This window comes from Phaethon aethereus (assembly GCF_964289735.1).
Source record: "Phaethon aethereus genome assembly, chromosome: 11".
Taxonomy (NCBI): domain Eukaryota; kingdom Metazoa; phylum Chordata; class Aves; order Phaethontiformes; family Phaethontidae; genus Phaethon; species Phaethon aethereus.
This window is the reverse complement of record NC_138587.1, coordinates 9357497-9374492: the sequence shown is the minus strand read 5'-3', so window position 1 is coordinate 9374492 and position 16996 is coordinate 9357497. Positions and strand designations below refer to the sequence as shown.

At 41.8% G+C, this 16996-nt stretch overlaps 1 protein-coding gene across 1 annotated transcript in view; it reads left to right on the top strand.

The window, feature by feature from the left end:
* The window catches only part of PTPRG (protein tyrosine phosphatase receptor type G), a gene marked incomplete at both ends in the record, with an annotated part of 410936 nt that overhangs the window by 304400 nt on the left and 89540 nt on the right, over positions 1-16996 (top strand). Inside the window, 2 exons of the mRNA XM_082004630.1 lie at positions 6928-7085; positions 11841-12033. Of these exons, the coding sequence (XP_081860756.1) occupies positions 6928-7085; positions 11841-12033 (351 nt within the window). The remainder of the gene's footprint in view (positions 1-6927; positions 7086-11840; positions 12034-16996) is intronic.

Genomic DNA, 16996 nt, shown 5'->3' with positions numbered 1-16996 from the left:
GAGCCTTTGTTTATTTAAAAAAGAATTTTTGGAAAAAATCTTGCTTTTTTCTTCTGCCTTTGTATTATTAAAATGCCCTAACAAGCTTAGCGTGGAGCAGAGTGTGATCTTGGGTCTCCCTCGAGATGGGCAAGAGGTGTTCAGGCAAATGGGTGGTGAGCACCAAAGTTTCAAGGGCTGCCGGGGACACCGTACCAAAGTACAGTGGAACCAGAATTGCTTTAATAATGAAAAAGGATAGAGAATAAATATGTTGCACGTCTCTCCAGTTGTCCTAGGCAAAAAGGCAGTGAATAACCTGTTAAAATAAATCAGCACTAAAGAGGAAGCAATCCAGACAGTGTTAGTTACCCTGTGGATCTATCACACCAGCAGGCATAATAACAAGAAAACACCATTAGCAGCATGACAGGTTTTGTCTTTTGTTTTTAACTTTAACCATAACACCACCTGACAAGCTGTTTGCTTTCTGCACCAAATATCCAGGGGTTGTAGAGAAGAAAGGCGGGGGAGAGGGGTGAGGGTGAGATGTGATACCGTGGGACCTTGTCTTTTAAAGTAAAACTTTGAAGAAAGCAGCAGCCCAATTTGGAACAAGGAAGGCCATCAAAGAGAGAGCAGCACGATGTGTTACACTGAGAAGGAAATGTTGGAAGAGCATTTCTTTTTCCTTGGGGATGATCTGGATATATTCTTTTGTTTTCTGATCTGTTCTTGTGTTCACAGTTAGAGTAGCCATGTGAAAGGGGCCAGGACACAATTGCTGTGGAGCAAAGGGGAGGAGGAGGGAAGTGGGAAATGAAGATGAGAGCAGAGGTGATAAGTTCACACCTTTATATAGGGCAGCTCTGTGCACAGCTGCAGGGGTCTGTATCGTTTAAAAGAATAAATGATGGAAGTGTTGGAAATCTCTGGTCCTTCACCTGTCTGCTCTGCAGAAAGCAGCGCTGGTCACGGCTGAGTAAAGACCAGTGAGCTGACATAGGATGAATACATGGCACAGAAAAACTAATTGTAACTAACAAAAAGATTGCAGTTGTTAAAAGTTAAGAATTAAGGTTGATGCTGAACGTAAACAAAGCATCTGCAGGGGGAAGGAGCTGGGCGCTTTGCTGGTGGTTTTGAGGATGTTTGGTGAGAAGGCAGGGGTGGTGAAGTCTGAGAACACGTGGTTTTGCTCTGGCTCCTCTGGAGCAGACGTGAACAGCCCGCGCTCCTCTGGCCGCTTCTGCCTCACTTCACCCTACCTCTGCCAGGGTCCAGCTTGTTCCAGAGATCCGCTTCTCCTCTGAACGCCTTGTCATAGCTTCTCTTTCCTCCTATCACTGCTGCCCGTTCAATATTTCCTAGTTTCCAGGTCCCTCCAGCCTTGTGTCCGCACATACCTCTGCCTCGGGTTAAGCTTTGCGAAACCTGGAGAAGCCTCATCCCAGTCTAGAATGGCAACAGCCACTCTGCCAAGCTCTGCATCAGAAGTGCTTAAGCATTAAAGATTCAGAATTATTTTTTACTTCTTCAAAGAATTAAGACCTCTCATCCCCAGATAAACCTTTTCCTCCTAAGCTGTTTTAAGAGACTGGAGTGATAAAAATTAAGCCTGAGACCAATACTTGGCATGGAAATACTCAAATTCAAATCTTTTTTTGCATAGGAGACTTGCCTTTTTTTCTTTCCTCCTGTTTTTTGTACTACTCACTGGTTGTTTTCGATTAAATTAGTCTGCAGGACTGTGGTATTATCTCATTCCCTTCTTCCTCGCCATGCTGTGCTTTCTGTGTCCTTACGGTTCCTTACATTATTCAGCAGAGGCTCTGGTTTTTAAAAAGCTAAATAAAAGCGAGAAAAATAATTACACAATAAATGACAAGAATTACCCTGAGTACAGAGGACTGTCAGAAACTACTCTTCATGCTGGATTTACACAGCAAGTACTCATCTGCTGATCTTAGCAGTTAAAGTAACATATAATATTTGTAATTTCATCTTTAAAATCACCACCATGAGTCTGGTCCTTGGCTCTGGTGTGCAGCCTGCTTTATCTGGGGAGTTCTGGCTCAGTGGGTGTGCAGCATGGTGTCCTTTTGATTATTTTTGTGTGTTTGCTTTTTAAATGTTTGAATGCAGAAGCTTTAGAATGACTTGGCTCATTGTGAAAATGAAATTGGCAGTAACATTGTTTAACAAATTTGGGAGACTTTCAAAGCTCTTCATACTGGTATTGCAGATTTCAGTTATTCAAAGTGTAGCTGGGTAACGTTTCCACCTATCAGGCATTGCACATACGTTAATTTTGGAAATAAGCTCATTTTAAGATACTGTTTTCAATGCAGCCAAGTTCCTGTTTCCTTACAGAAAAGCATGATGAAAGTCCCAAAGCATCCTATGAGATATAAATAGACTTGGCATGTAGTTATTTTCTTCTGATCTCCAATCCAAGTTCCTGTTAGATTTTAAAAGGGTTTTGATCACAGATAGTTGTGTGCTGTTTTACCTGCATATCTCAAGAAGCCTCTTACTCTACAGCTATTTGGTTAAAATTCAGGTCTAATTCAGTGGTTTACAGGATATATTTTTAACAACTCAGTCCTTGAACTCAAAACTTTCAACTGATAGCTCTTGCAATGTAATATTTGTTGGCATCATCTTGTGAAAACTGCAGTGCTTCGTGGAGATCCGCTACTGATATCTGTTTTAAGATCTGACTTTTTCCTCTTGGAAAACTATTGTGCACAATTCAGTATTAGTTCACACCTACTGGTGATGCCTTGACAAATAAAGAGTCGGTCAGCTTTTTAAAGCATGCCTGCAATTGCTCTGCCTTTGGGTTGGGTTGTGCTGAAGACGGCCCTTGGTCCCATGCAATATAGTGGGGAGATTTATCAGCCCGAGCAAAGAATATACGGGGCGTTACTTTTCACGTTGCTGTTATAGGAGGTAGACATGAATGCTGTATCAGAAAGTCAAATATATTACCAGCTGGCTCTGTTAATTCTTTTTTTGCTGTGGAACGCTCAGTAGTTTAAACGTCACATTCATTGTCTTAATTGTCAACAATGAATCTGTGGTACTTGCTAATTTTTCCTTTGGAAATATTAGACTGAACACTTTTTCACGAGCCTGGGTGCTGTAAACACAGAACCGCTGTTTGTTAACTGTTGATAAAATTAGCTGTACTGCATCAGCGGGGCACCTCTGCGCATGTTTGAGGTGCATTGCCTGGGAGCGACGGCTGCAGCAGCAGGTTTATTGTTGCGGTCCCGGAGGAATGCTCTCCGGTTCGAGGGCCTGTCGTTAGGGTCACCATCTCTGGGACTCCGATTTCCTGGTTGTTTCTTTTTCTGCTTGGGTGCCCGCCTGCGTTCAGGTGCTGAGATGGGAGCTGTTGGACAAGGAGCAGCAGAAGAGACCGCGTTGGTGTGGGGCTCTGGTTTATGCGTAAGAACGAGTAGGTGGCTCGTGAATCGGTTTTGCAGCATCGATTGCAGTGGTTCACAGGTGTTTGCAGGTGAACACGTGTTTTCGTTGCTTCTGTCTGCCAGTTATTTCCTCGTACCTGTCAGCAAACACGGTCTTGTAGATCATGTAGCTCCCAGCCTTCTCCACTTCCTCCCTCCTAGAAACTCCTCACCCTGCTCAGTCTGTTCCCAGCCTTCTGGGCACGATTCGTGCTCATCCCAAGCACTGAAAATGGGAAATAGGAGCTGGTCATAAAAGACAGTGAAGAAAGGTTTGTTATTATTTCCAACCTTGTTCTTTCCCATTTAGTAGGAATTACATCTATACATGTAAGTGTATATGTGTATAAAATATTTCTACCATATTCAGTGAATGCTGTTGCTTAGCTTGCAAATCATTCTCCTTACAGTTTTACCAACGAAATAACCGATTTAAGTTTGAAATTTTAAAAGTGGCATGACTTCAAAATCCCGTTTTAAACAATGTCTTAAGCTCTTAGGAGCATACCTTCATGGCGTTTACTGTTTCTATATGCTCTTGAAGTAATATGGGAGGTAGATTCCTGAATTTCTAAGTCCCTTTTTCTCTAAGCTTCATGTGAATTTCTGTTTGTGACTGGTTCTAAAACTCTGCACCATGCATCTAGATAGAAGTGATATAAATGAATGATCTGTTTTCAAAAGTGTTAGGTTATTAAAGCACAATCAATTGATTATCATCTATTTTAGTAGTCATTTTAATCCAATTATTTATACTTTTTTTGTTTTAATCTTTGGAATTCATTAATGAAAACTTAGAGCATTGCTTGTAGCCATGAAAAATTAGATCGAGTACACCCTGCCCTACTTAAACTGTGTGTTAGCAAAGCTACTTTTTCCTCAAGAAATATTATTTTTCACAGCTGACTATGACTTTCCAAATGCTTAGGAAAAAACTCTCCCTAATTGATAACCAAAATTTAATCATAGTCGGATACTTCCAGTTTGCATTCAAATAAGGTATTTCTCTGTCTAAATAAGCTTCCCTTGGTTGATTATTCATATTGTAGTTCAAAATGTTTAAAAATGAAAGACAGAGTTGGATGAAATGTAGACTACTTAATACAGTGTGTATTTAATATAAAAGTCATGCATTATTCATTTCTGCAATTTGAATAACTTTGAATTTAGCATCCCTGTTCTTCATCTTTTCCTTTGATGAACAATTAATTATTAAAATATAATATTGTCAGCATATGGCACAAAAATCCTTGAAAGTGCAAAATGAGCTTCGTTCTCCTGCCATCCTTTGATAAAGGGATACTCCATATTCTCAGTTTCTCACAGAATGTTTATCCAGCATCTTAAGTGATTCCATCATTCTAAATAAAAGGTTATAAAAGTTAAAAGTAGTTAAATTGTTCATTTTAACTGAAACACTTTTTCTTAAATACAAGAGGAAAGCTCTTTTCAAAACGTGCCTCTACCTCCCATCTATTTCATATATAGTCATCGGCTGTTAATGCAGAGAGGATGTTTGCATGTTCAAATACTCTTTCAGATTCATAGCAGTCCACTGTGTGCTCAGCTTCCAGAAAGAGAGAGACAGTTTCTTAAACAGAAAACCCATGTCACTTCACTGTGAAGATGTATGTGTGCTGCATTAGGAAATCAAATCCTGTCACTGAGTTTGCAGTTTTTCTAACCAATTTTTCCTCCAGAAAAATTAGCCGACCAAATTAAATACGACCTTTTGCTGTGATTATGATTTCTTGATTAAAATCTCTTTGAACTTTGGCCAATCGTATATATTATTTATTATCTAAGCACACTTTTTTCCCAGAGGTATGCTATGAAGAGGAAAAAATGTCTTTTATTAATTTGTTTGTTTCCTTTTTGGAGATGCAGAAATGCTTGATATCTGCTTGGATTAGAAGGAAAGAAATTGTTAATGAAGAGATTGCAGTATTCTGTCACAATATATACTTTGACTTTAATAGAATTACTTATCTTTTGGAACACCAATGGCTATGAAAACATTGCGCACCTGTTGATATTGTGCAGAATAGAAGACGTCTGAAGCACATCATGTATTTGCACCTTGCAGCAGCAGTGAAGGAAGAAAACCCCCTGATTATCAGAGTGCTGCTCAGAGGTATAGGCAACTCTTGTTTTGATCAAGACTTCTAGAAAACTGGGATGCTGTGGAAGTGAATTCTGCAGACTTTATCCTTTTTCTTTTCCTTCTGACTTTGGAAGATGTGTGTCAATCACCAGCCTACCTGCTTCTCCGCTCTGCTGCGGGGGGGAGTGGGCTTGCTTAGCAGCTCTGATGAGGCGGAGGGAGAAGAGTTCCTGCTACCCAAATGTGGACTCTTGTTTGAGGCACGAAGAATATAGGAAGTGAGGAGTAGAGATGTATGGGACAGCCTCGCATGTCAGCATGCCCTGAGGCAGCGAACACCTTTGCACAGGCTGAGAGGAGCTTCAGCCTGTGAGTCAACATAAATTGCAGAGGATAAATGCTCCGGGATGGCAGGGAGATAGTCTTGCCTGCAGCTGTTCCCTCCTTTCATTTATTTATTTTTCTTCGCAATGTTCCATATTACCAGCTTGTCACTGTTACTGAAGCTAAATGCTTTCGGTGCTTAGGTTCGCATTCCAGGCTGTCCAAAGAGCTTCTCAGAGGGAAGAGTTTGTCCACAGAACCGTTGGACCCTGGGAAGGAGTTTCTTGGATTAGGGAGAAGAAGCAACTGTTTTACCTCTGAAACATATTTCTGGTGCTGTGCTGACCGCCCCAAGCAGCACCCCCGGCAATGCCTGTGTGGCCGGGTGCCGGCAGTCGCAAGCGAGCACGGGCTGGACGCTGCTTCGAGCACCGCGCTGAGCTTCAGAGGTGCCCGGCAGCCCTGCAGCCTGCTCCCCAGCTCATCCCCTGGCACCTCCCAGAGAAGTTTGGCTGAGCAGCGTGGCTCTGCCGCCTCCGTCTCGGCAACCCGCAGAAGGACTGACCCCGCTCCTGCATCCCTTTCCCCCGCTGGTGGGGACGGGATGGGTACACTACGCGATGGTCTTCGCTCGGGCAGCAGCAAGCCAGACCTCTGGGGCCCGGCTGTGTCCCCGCTGGGTCTTGGCGAACCCTCACTGTCGTCAAACTGAAGAGCCATTTACGGAGCGCCGAAACCACTGAGTACGGTGTTATTTCTATGCTAACGTAAACCGGTTGGATAACAAGGGCACTTTGCACCTGCACACATTCAAAATAGGAGCGTGCGTGTTCAGTATAGGATTGACTAGCATTTTGGCTGCTCTTTTAATAATCAACACACCGACTCTTACAGAGCCTTCCTGATAGGGTGTTTTCATCTTTCATTATATATATGATAAAATATGTTGTTGCCATTACACCTTGTTAGGCTGCCTATCAATGTGATGTCTGTTTTAAAGACACCTAAAAAAAGTGTAATTCTGCTTGTCAATCTTCTCCGCAGAGAAGGAGACCTTTTTGGATCCCTTTGTGCTGAGGGACCTTCTGCCGACATCCCTGGGGAGTTACTACCGCTACGCAGGTTCTCTGACTACTCCTCCGTGTAGCGAGATCGTGGAGTGGATCGTTTTTCGGAAGCCCGTTCCCATTTCTTACCATCAGGTGTGTTTATTTTGTTAGTGAAGTCCATCTCTTGATTTGCTCTCTTTAAGACAGTGCTTTCAAAACGCTACGTTTTAATTTTGAGAACAAAAATGTTTCTGTTGACAAAAAAGGAAGTGTCAGTGATTTTTTTTCTCTTCAGTAATATTGTTTCTGAACATGAGCCATCAGTCTTAAGAAGACAGTACAACATGAAACCCAGTTTCCTTTCAGTGATTTATTTGGTATTGTTTTTGCTAAGATTAAATTAAGCTATGGTGTAAATATTTACATGGAGTTCCTTTTATTCTTTTTAATTGAAACTTTCTTTTCAAAATAAAGTGAGTGATTTCAGTTCTGCTCAGATTTAGTAATTTGAACTAATTACATTAGAAAAGACATCTTTCCATTAATTCTCCATGCTTAACTGTTTTTATAACACATAAAGCTGCCATTATGTGCTCGGAGAGCTGGTGCACAAATCTTTAAAATTAGCACATAGCAGCTTTTAATGCAAATAGACACAGTGTCTGGGATTTGTCTGGAGAAGAATGCTCCGATAAAGTAATGGCTAGATGGAGTCAGATGTTTACCAGTTAAGTGTATTTTGACATTGTAAGATTGTTGTCTTTAGAAAGCCATCCTGCTGGAGTTAGTCTGTCCTTTAGACAGGCATAAGCCACTGAAAACAAACTTTTTACATACACTAATTCTGTAAAGCATGAGTGAATAGTTCACTGGGTGATCGTGACTGACAGATGCTGGTTCTCAAATATTTCAAAAGGGTGGAAGGCGATCGCCATGCCCCTGCTCCAGGCTTTTTTTTATGTTTTCTAGATCCCATTGCTTCTCCCGTAGACTCTTTCATCTATTTTTTGAAGTGCCGTGTTCAAAACCGGTCGCAGCGCTTCAGCTGCAGCCCTCCCGAGGCTGAGGGACATGGCAGGATTCATGTGTCCGGCCACCCGTGCTGGTGTTATTTTGCCTTTTTCACAGCAGGGTGACATAATTGCCCGTGTTCAGCTCCTGGTCAGCAGGAACCCCTTTGCTAGAGGCTTTCCCCAGAGCGTTCTCTAGCAGCGCTGAGCACATCGCGCGCTCGTGCAGCCCGCGGTTCTGGCTCAAGCGTGGGACTCTTTGCCACATGGTCCCGGTTGAATCAGACCCTTTGTTTTTTTCAGGCTATTTCTCTGATTGTCGAGATCATTTTGAATTCTGTCCTTGCCTGCAGGATACTTGCAATCCCTTGTAGCTTTTCACTACATCAATAAGTTTATTGTTTATTATTTGGTGGCTGCGCGGCCTGGCCCACGCTCAGTTTTACACCCTGTATACACATCAGGTGGGTCGTGGCTTCATTTTTTCTTTTTCTTTTTTAACAAATGCAAATAAACTGGTAAATACCAATTATGGACATCATTATAATGGTATAAAGGTACTCTATCCTGGCATAGCTTCTTTCCTGTGCTGTACAATAGTAACTCTGCCAAGTCAAGCCTTTAAAATTTGGCGTTGTGCTGCTTTATGCATGCGTGTGTGCTTGAAGGGCTGGGAATTCTGTGTGTAGACAGACTTTCATTGATACTACAACACATGTGGAATAAATAATAGTATTCTTCCCCTTGGCAGCTCTAGATGGGTGTATTTTAAGAGCCTGCCACCCTGCCATCGCTATGATTATTATTTGTTCCTCTAACAGAAACAGTGCAACATAATCCATTGCTATAGTTTAACCTTCTTTATCACAATCCCCGTGATGCAGTCTGTAATCCCAGAGGAGGAAAGTGATATTGTTTAAGCTTTGTTGCTGTTCCAATTAAATCCTTGCTTTTGTGCAAAATACCTTGCTGTAAAAAGGACAGTACTGGAGTGGTCCATTTGTGGAGGCTTCTCTATTTTATTCTCAGTGCTCCATCATCGTCATCTTTCCCGATAATTAGACAACAAAACAGGACAAGCCGTGTCACCCTGCAGATACATTGTAAAGCTAAGTGCATTCAATGACCCAAAGCATGGCATTATCTCTCATAATGCATACTTCAGAGTATCTCATTGTGCCTATAACGGTTTCAGTATTTTTAATTGCCATTTGTATATCCAACCCTTAGAAAACTGTGCACATCAGGCTTTAATGGTTTGTAATTACATGACTTGGGGTTTTAGATCAGGTTTCCCTGTATCTACAATAGCCTTAGAACAGCCTTTCATTTCTTCTTCTGAACGGGAGCTCTTGTAGTTCTTGAAGAACATCAATGCACCTCCTTGACTGCAGCTCTTTTTTTTTTTTTTTTTTTTCCAGCTATAGATAAATTAATTTCTCATTTGCGGTAGATAATATTTTTATAGTAAAAAATGAAGTTGAAATGACATATATATACTTCAACACATAAAAAGGGGAAGGTTAAAAATTGAATTTGAATTGGCAGTTGTTAAAATGCAGTTATACCTCCCCAAGGTAGCATGGCAGAAGAAAATATTTTAAAAGTTCTCTCTGAAAGTTTAAAAATCCAATTAATGTCATGGATTTATAAGCCTAGAGGCTTGACTTCAGGGGAGCAGTTGCTACCCAAGTTTTTGAGTTTTTATAAAGTAACCTTAAGCTCTGTTAGCTGGCTTCATCAAAACTGCTTGCAGTGCATGAAGTAGAAAGATACATAAATAGTCACAAGAGTTTTGGTCTTGAAGGGCATATCAGGATCACCTGTTGGGTTTTTTTCTTAAGACAAACATGTAAAATAATAGTCCCTTTATGCCTTGTTTAACCCATCTGTCAATGCTTCTGAAGGGCTCCTGCTAATAATTAGGAAACGGTTTTCAAGATTTTTTCAAGATGTTTCTCTGAGGAATCAGACAGAGAACTGCAGCTGAAAGCTGGGGAATAGGGCATTCATCTACGATACAACAAAAATTACAAACCAAATCCCACCATCAGTACCTGCAAAACTAGAAGCAGTAGCTGAGCTCCCTGCCTGCGATGGGAACTGGTCACTGGCTGGTACCCCTCCCTGCTGATCACCTGCTGTCCCCCCTCAGTTTCCCTGCTCGTACCGTAAAAGTAGCTGTGATTAGGGGGAAGCTACTGCTAAAAATGTACAAGCCTGAGTTGTGCTCTTATCTTTGAGGTGATTGCCTGTAGCAGGACTCAGCTCCCTTGGTTTTGTGTTTTAGTGCAGAGCTGCCAAACTCGGGATGAGAGTTTGTGTGTCCATTTTCTCCCTCCTGCTATCCATGCGCTGCTCCCAGTGAAAACATTCCTATGCCTATCTCCATTAGCCGGCTCAACACACCACCCACTCCAAGGGGACTTTTTGAAATTAATTGTGTAAAAATTGACTCTCTGCTGCCCTGGGGGTCAGAGAAGTTTTACGGATTTAAGGCTAATAGCTAGGATTGTCAAACCCAGCCGACTGAGTGAGCTGGGCAGCAACAGCAAAAGGGGGTTCAGACTACTGAAAGGAAATGAAATAGTGTTAGTGAGTGCCTCTTGGTTCAATGGAGGACGCTTAACTGCTCTGTTACACCTTCCTTTGATTGTTTTTATCAGTACTATCACCTGAGGCTACAATGATAACTTTTTCCCAGTTGCAAGTTTCAAGACACTCACTCACTCCTTCGTAGCTTCTAGAGCAGATGCAATTAATGAAAAGGGTGTAGCTTTCAAAATGACCTGTCATTAAGCTGTGAGTGTAATTCAAGTCCCTTTTTAAAGTCCTGGGCCAGATTCTGTACTCCCAAAGTCCATACTATCAATATATGTAATTGATGTTGATGTAAACAGTATCAGGACTGAATCCTTCTCTGCTCTGTCTTGCTCAGTCTTTCCAGCAGCAACATAGCTAATTCTAGTTCTTGGCCTAAATGATAATAAGCTATTAGTACTTGCTATACTGACCTTGATGGCTGTGAGAAAAACTTCAGCTGAAAATATTTTCACCTTAGTTTGCTAGAAATTTCTTTCTAAGAAATACTGAGATACAAAGTAACAGAAAAGCTTTCCAATTACAGTTCTTTCTTACAAGTTAATACGTTTTATTAAAAATAGCTCAGATCTGAATCCAACAGAGGAAACTTATTCCCAGAGGAGTATATGCTAACTGTGCTTAAATACATTTTTTCTGTGTTATTTTTTCTCACTCTGTAGTTAGGTATCAGAGGGAACAGTGGTTGGTAGGGAGGTCAGGGCGCTCGGAGCTGGTAGTCCTGAGATTGCGCCACGCTGCTACAGACCTGCGCCTGGGCAAGCCAGCTCACGGGTTTGGGTGTCCACCCCGTAAAGCTGTGACAACTGCAGTGACCTTCCTGCGGAAGTTCTGCAAGAGCTGTCTGTGAAGCTTAGCCTGGCAGCTAAACTTCGTAAGGTATTTGGAGATAAGGTAGAGTTGCCCTGTCCTGGAGAAGGCTCTTGGGGTGGAGTGACCTGGAAGCACGTTTTGACGCAATACTGTGTAAGAAAACGGTGCCAGCAGTGAGGAGGGTTTGGCATGGCTCTGTCACACACAAAATCCTTCCACACAAGGGGTCTAAGGGCAAATGTTTCCTTGCCCATGACAGACATCCATGGGTTGCCAGAAGGCCTTCTCCCTTGTTGGGCAGGATAAGCACTGTGCTGAGATAAGACGGTTGGCAGTGATTTCAGTGGGCAGCCTGACTTCCCATGTAGTTTATCAGTCTTGGCATCAACATTTTACTTCCTGCCATTTTTCTTTCTTATCAGCCACCCACATTGTTTTTCTAATTAACATCCTTTCTCTCCCCTGCCATGATGGCTGTGATCAGCTGGAGGCGTTCTACTCCATATTCACCACTGAACAGCAAGACCATGTCAAGTCTGTGGAGTACCTGAGGAATAACTTCCGACCACAGCAAAGCCTCAACAACAGGAAGGTGTCTAAGTCTGCCGTGAAGGATGCTTGGAGCCAAGATATGACAGACATCTTGGAAAATCCATTCGGCACAGAAGCTTCCAAAGGTAAATTACACTTAATGAATTTTGCGCTTGACTAATAGGAAAATTTTTCTTGTCTACTTTGTCATCAAATGTTGCTGAGGATAGCTGTGAGCTACCAAAGAAATAATACAGTGTGTGCAGGCATTCCTTATTGGTACGTGTCAATAGATCAACTATTCCTGCGTGTGCCTGCAATTACCTGTGAAACTCGCTGTCACAAGGTGCCGTGGCAGTAAAGCCCCAGAATATGTATCTCAAGCTGGTGACATCCCTGTTTCTGCCGACTGGCTGTAGGGCCTTAGAGATGCCTGACAGAAGGCAAACATGAAGGGACAAGATCAGAGGTAAAATTTCAGCCCCATTACCACTGACTTTTTGGGTGTTTGAATGGGAATAGAGTATCCAGATGTGGTTACAGGTTTCATTTTTACAGTTTTTACATTTTGAAGAACCATCGACCTTTCAATTCAATGTTTGTATCAATCTGTTGGTAACGGTGACGGGGAAAAAAACCTCTTCCTTACAGGTGATTTTCTAACGTCTTGCTGAAGTGTTTCATGTGCCTTTTTGTAGAGCCGCTGGTGCTTGCTGCTGTCAGATACTGGATAATGAGCTGGGTAGAGGGGGCTGGGAGGGAGGTTGTTGGCACAGACAGCCCTGGCTAGGGGAGCACATAAAAAATTCTGAGAGAAATGCGTCCTGGATAAAATAAGACTAGAAATAAATATCATTTACTACCTTTATTTGCCTTTATTTTATTGAATGGTGTTATTTATAGGTAGGAGGAATGACATGTACTTCCCAGTCTTCAGTCTCGAGAAGTGCTTGGTGCTTAACCAGTTCTGGGTAGAGGTAAAGAATAGGGAGCAGTTTGCCAGAAGGAAACAGCTAAGCAGATTTACAAGCTTGCCTTTCGTACCTGGCATTTTCACCTGGCCAGGCACAGAGAGTGTAGTTTTTAGAGGATGTGAATCATGAAAACAGCTGCATTCAGCAACCTCACCTTCCCAAGAGGGTGCTGGAGGAGTGTATTTCTCAGGGCTCATTATTCTGTGAGCGTGCTTATTTTTATATATATATAATATACACATACACAAACCTCATGTACATTAAAGGCAGCCTTGGGACAGAGAATTTACATCAGAAGTGAGAAGGAAATTTTGGGAATGAAAAAACCCTGCTACACTCTGATGCTCTGGCCTGCAGTTTTCAATCGGTGTTTTAACAGCAACATGTGTCAATATTTATTTCTTCAGTTATATCCTGTGTACATATTACTTACCCAGAACAGTGATGAAAGTTAATAGGTTACATTATGTTAAAAGTGACAAAACTGACTAGTTTTTCTTTTAAGTGCAGCCAAGGTACCTCTGGTACATGTGATATAATATTCAAGAAGATTTTACTGCTTTGGCCACATGCCTGCATATTCCTTGCCTCACTGGATGATTTTTAAGATTATAAAAATGTTTTAGGTGATTTTCACCCCATAGCAAATAGCTGAAACCCACAATTTTGACAGAGCATTACAAACGCTAAGGTCTGTAATTAATGGGCTGGTCTTGAAGTTGGAAGTGTTGATTCCAAAGGAGTGCTTTGAGTACCTGGAAAGATGCACATTGACTTTGATCTTTAAGAACTCTTAAGGCCCAGATTCAACCAAGCGCACATGGCTTAGTTAACGTCACGTGAGCCAGTCTACAGGAGCAAGGGAGCTGCACAAACGTTAGTCCACATTTAGATAGCTTGGTGCCTGGGTGCTTGACACCTTACATGCTTGGGGCCTGGTTTCCTGTGCAAGTTCTCTCTGTGTCTCCTCCCATCATGTCCAGGTACTGTAACGCTCTGTACTCACGCCTGCCTGGGAATTTGAGTTCACGACATGCTCAAGAGAGACCCTCAGGTGGGGGGCATGCATTCCCCTATTTCCTGTGATCTGACAACATTCAGCGTGCCATCTAATGGCAGGGATGATGCTAGAGTCAGTGATTTTTTTTTCCTTTGAGCTTTTGCTATAGGAGGCTAATGCCTGGGCAGCCAGTCTTTTTGTACCAGCTCTGTCAACTTGTCACTTTTTGGGTTGTGTGCACACCAGGGGACACTGAAAATAGGTGCATTTTTTTTCATGAACTTAAAAATAAATCGGTTGCTGCAGTGTTGCTAACACAAAATGGATTGTAGCGTATCCTCCAAAGGTTACAGGGATAAGTTATAGCTGTTCCAAGAGATATAGCAACGTGGATGTTTCTGGCCCCTTCTTTGACAAAGGTGAACAGTGATGATGTGCCTGGTCCACTGCACATTCTGAACTAGTGACATATAAATAAAATGAGTTGAAGTCATAATACTTGAGTGAAAGCAAAACCTATTGTTTATTCAGCTAGTAAATACAGTACCTCTTTATATAATGTTGTTCATGCAAAAGCACTGAGAAGCCAAGTGCACAGAGTGCTTCTCAGCCAGACAGTCCAGCATACAAATGTAAGAGTGTAGGCTTAGCATAACAAATTTATTTTATGCAGATTCTCCCGCAGACCTCATGGTTGCATCTCAGTGCTTTCCACGTTGCATTAAGCGATGTGACCAGTGGCTGTCACATGTTGGTTCCTGTCTACCCTTCCCATACTTAGATTCGTGTGTTGTAGAAAAAGGCAAGGTCACGAAAACGTGTCTTCTAGTTGCTGCAAGGTGATATGGTTTGTGATGGTCTTCAGCTCTGGAGGGGAAGTTTGGATTTGTTTGTCGGTGTGAATTTTTGCAATTTGTTTCCTCTGTCACACTCTATTAAGTCTGTGGGCAGTATTGCTAATCTAGAAAACAGTGTAGCGTTCGTTATGTAAGCCTTTCTTATTTTGGAGGAAAATGTGCCCAGGACAATTTGCATAATGTTCAGAATAATTTTCAGAATTCCTCAGTGAATAGGGAATTTCAGATCAGCACAAAGCGGTGCAGCTCTGCAGTTGTCCGTTGACAAACGTGCTATCCTAAACAGTTTGGCATGAACAGGAATGTCTTTTCTCGCAGCTATCAAAGCTATCTTAGGTCACAGAACCGTGACCAGTAGCGTAACCTGCAGATACACTGGAGGAAAACTATTTCTCACTTTATGCCAGTCCTCTGAGTATTTCCTTAGCAAAGCTCTGTAAGTGGTGGCATTTGGTAAATAAAATGTCTTCTGGGAAAGGCTATTTTAGATCAACCAAAACCATCAGTGCCTTTGGATCCAGTTTGTTACCTAGTATGAATGTTACTAGCCTTTTGTTTTGCAGTTACTCTCCTCTCCCTCCTCTTTTTCAATTTTAAAGAGGCAATGAAGGGAGGGGCGGTGTTTTCAATCATCAGAATACAAGATGGTGAAAATATTTTACCTAATTTGAAATAGTGTAGAGGGCTAATTTTTCACTTGGGAGTGAAAAGTCCGGTTTTCCTTTTGTGTTAGTATTTAGCAAGAAGAGTTTTCTTTGGTTCCATTATCTCACTCCTTCCTCCTGTTGGCAAAAGCTGATTTAAAACAGTTCTCTTGAGGACTGCTTGTATGCCTGGAATAAAAGCATATGCATAAGACCTTTGCTGAATTAGAGCCCATGAGCTAAGCTTAATTCTTAAGTTGACCCTGGAGCTGTTTCAAGAAACCATACAGGTCATCTTTAAATATTTCTGAAATACGCCATTCAGGATAAATACCGTTCAGCTATGTAATTGTAGCAACTGGTGGATTGATAATAAACCATCATACAACAGTATTTTTTAAGAAGATGAAACTTCCAGAGATTCAAGATACACAGTGGATCATGCTGTTAAATCACGCAGATCATCAGGCATGTAAAATTTAACAAGAGGCCTCACCAGTGTTACAGTTTTACCAGTGTAAAGTTTTGCAAAGTTAGAGGTTCTCTGTACAGACGTATTAAACCGGGAATGTATTTGTAAAACATTCATCTGATACTTTAAGTATCAGTGGCAGTGTTTGATTTTTTGCACATTACCATCTCTGTTAAAATTGCCTCCTTTCCTCTCTGGCCTGTCCTCTGTGGCTCAGGACCGTGTTGCTCTGTCACATCACATGCTGTGCTCCTGCCTTTTCATGGCCTGCTTTCAAGCAGCTATGCTAGAGGGATCGCTAATTATTTATCAGTTTAATAGTGTACATTGCTCTTCAGGGACAAATAAACAGAATTCTTACATAAAAGTCCATCCCGCTCAAGGACCTGACTCTGCATGTTCTTTACTACTTTCACATGTTGTCCCATCAAGCAGAGATGTATTTACAAAATATTACCTGCTTCAGTAAAGGTGTAGGCATGGACGCTCAGGAGGAAAAGGTGTTTCATTTCCTTGTTTCAGGATGTACCCCATGTGCAACAATATTTGCCCATTTTATTTTGCTGCTGATTAGGACCATCAAATGTTGATTTTTTCTCTTTATGTTTTTTAACGTTGGAAAAAAAAAACCAAAAAACCTTTAACCTTTCTGTCTCATTAAACGTGCTGCAAGCCTCACAACACTTAAACAAGCATCCCATGTGAGGGGCTCTTGACATCAGAGTTTTCTTTCACAGATGCCTGATTACTTCCCCAAAGGTGTCTGATTACTCTTTGCTGGAGTCTCAAATGATGCTGTTTCCCATCAGTGGGAATTCGCCTTAGAGTACCATCTTTAATTATGATCCTAGACTAAGCTAAATAATAAACAGTCATAAATTCACTCTAGTAAAACTTACTTAGCTTTGGACTCTAAATTAGCAGCTGGGACATTTCTCTGGTAGTGTACAGGCGATCATTTTCCTTACTGTTCTCTGTTAAGCAGTAGTGGTAAAACACAGTTTGGAAGTTGTCGTAACTTATTGCAACCAAAACGTGGATAGAAGATACTTGGATTTTCCCTCCTGGAAGCTTTGCGCTGGAGGCGTGATGGCTCCAGCTGTCAACGTGCAGTCAAGGTACAGCACTGCAGCACTGCTCAAGCAAAGCAGTTGAGTTCCTA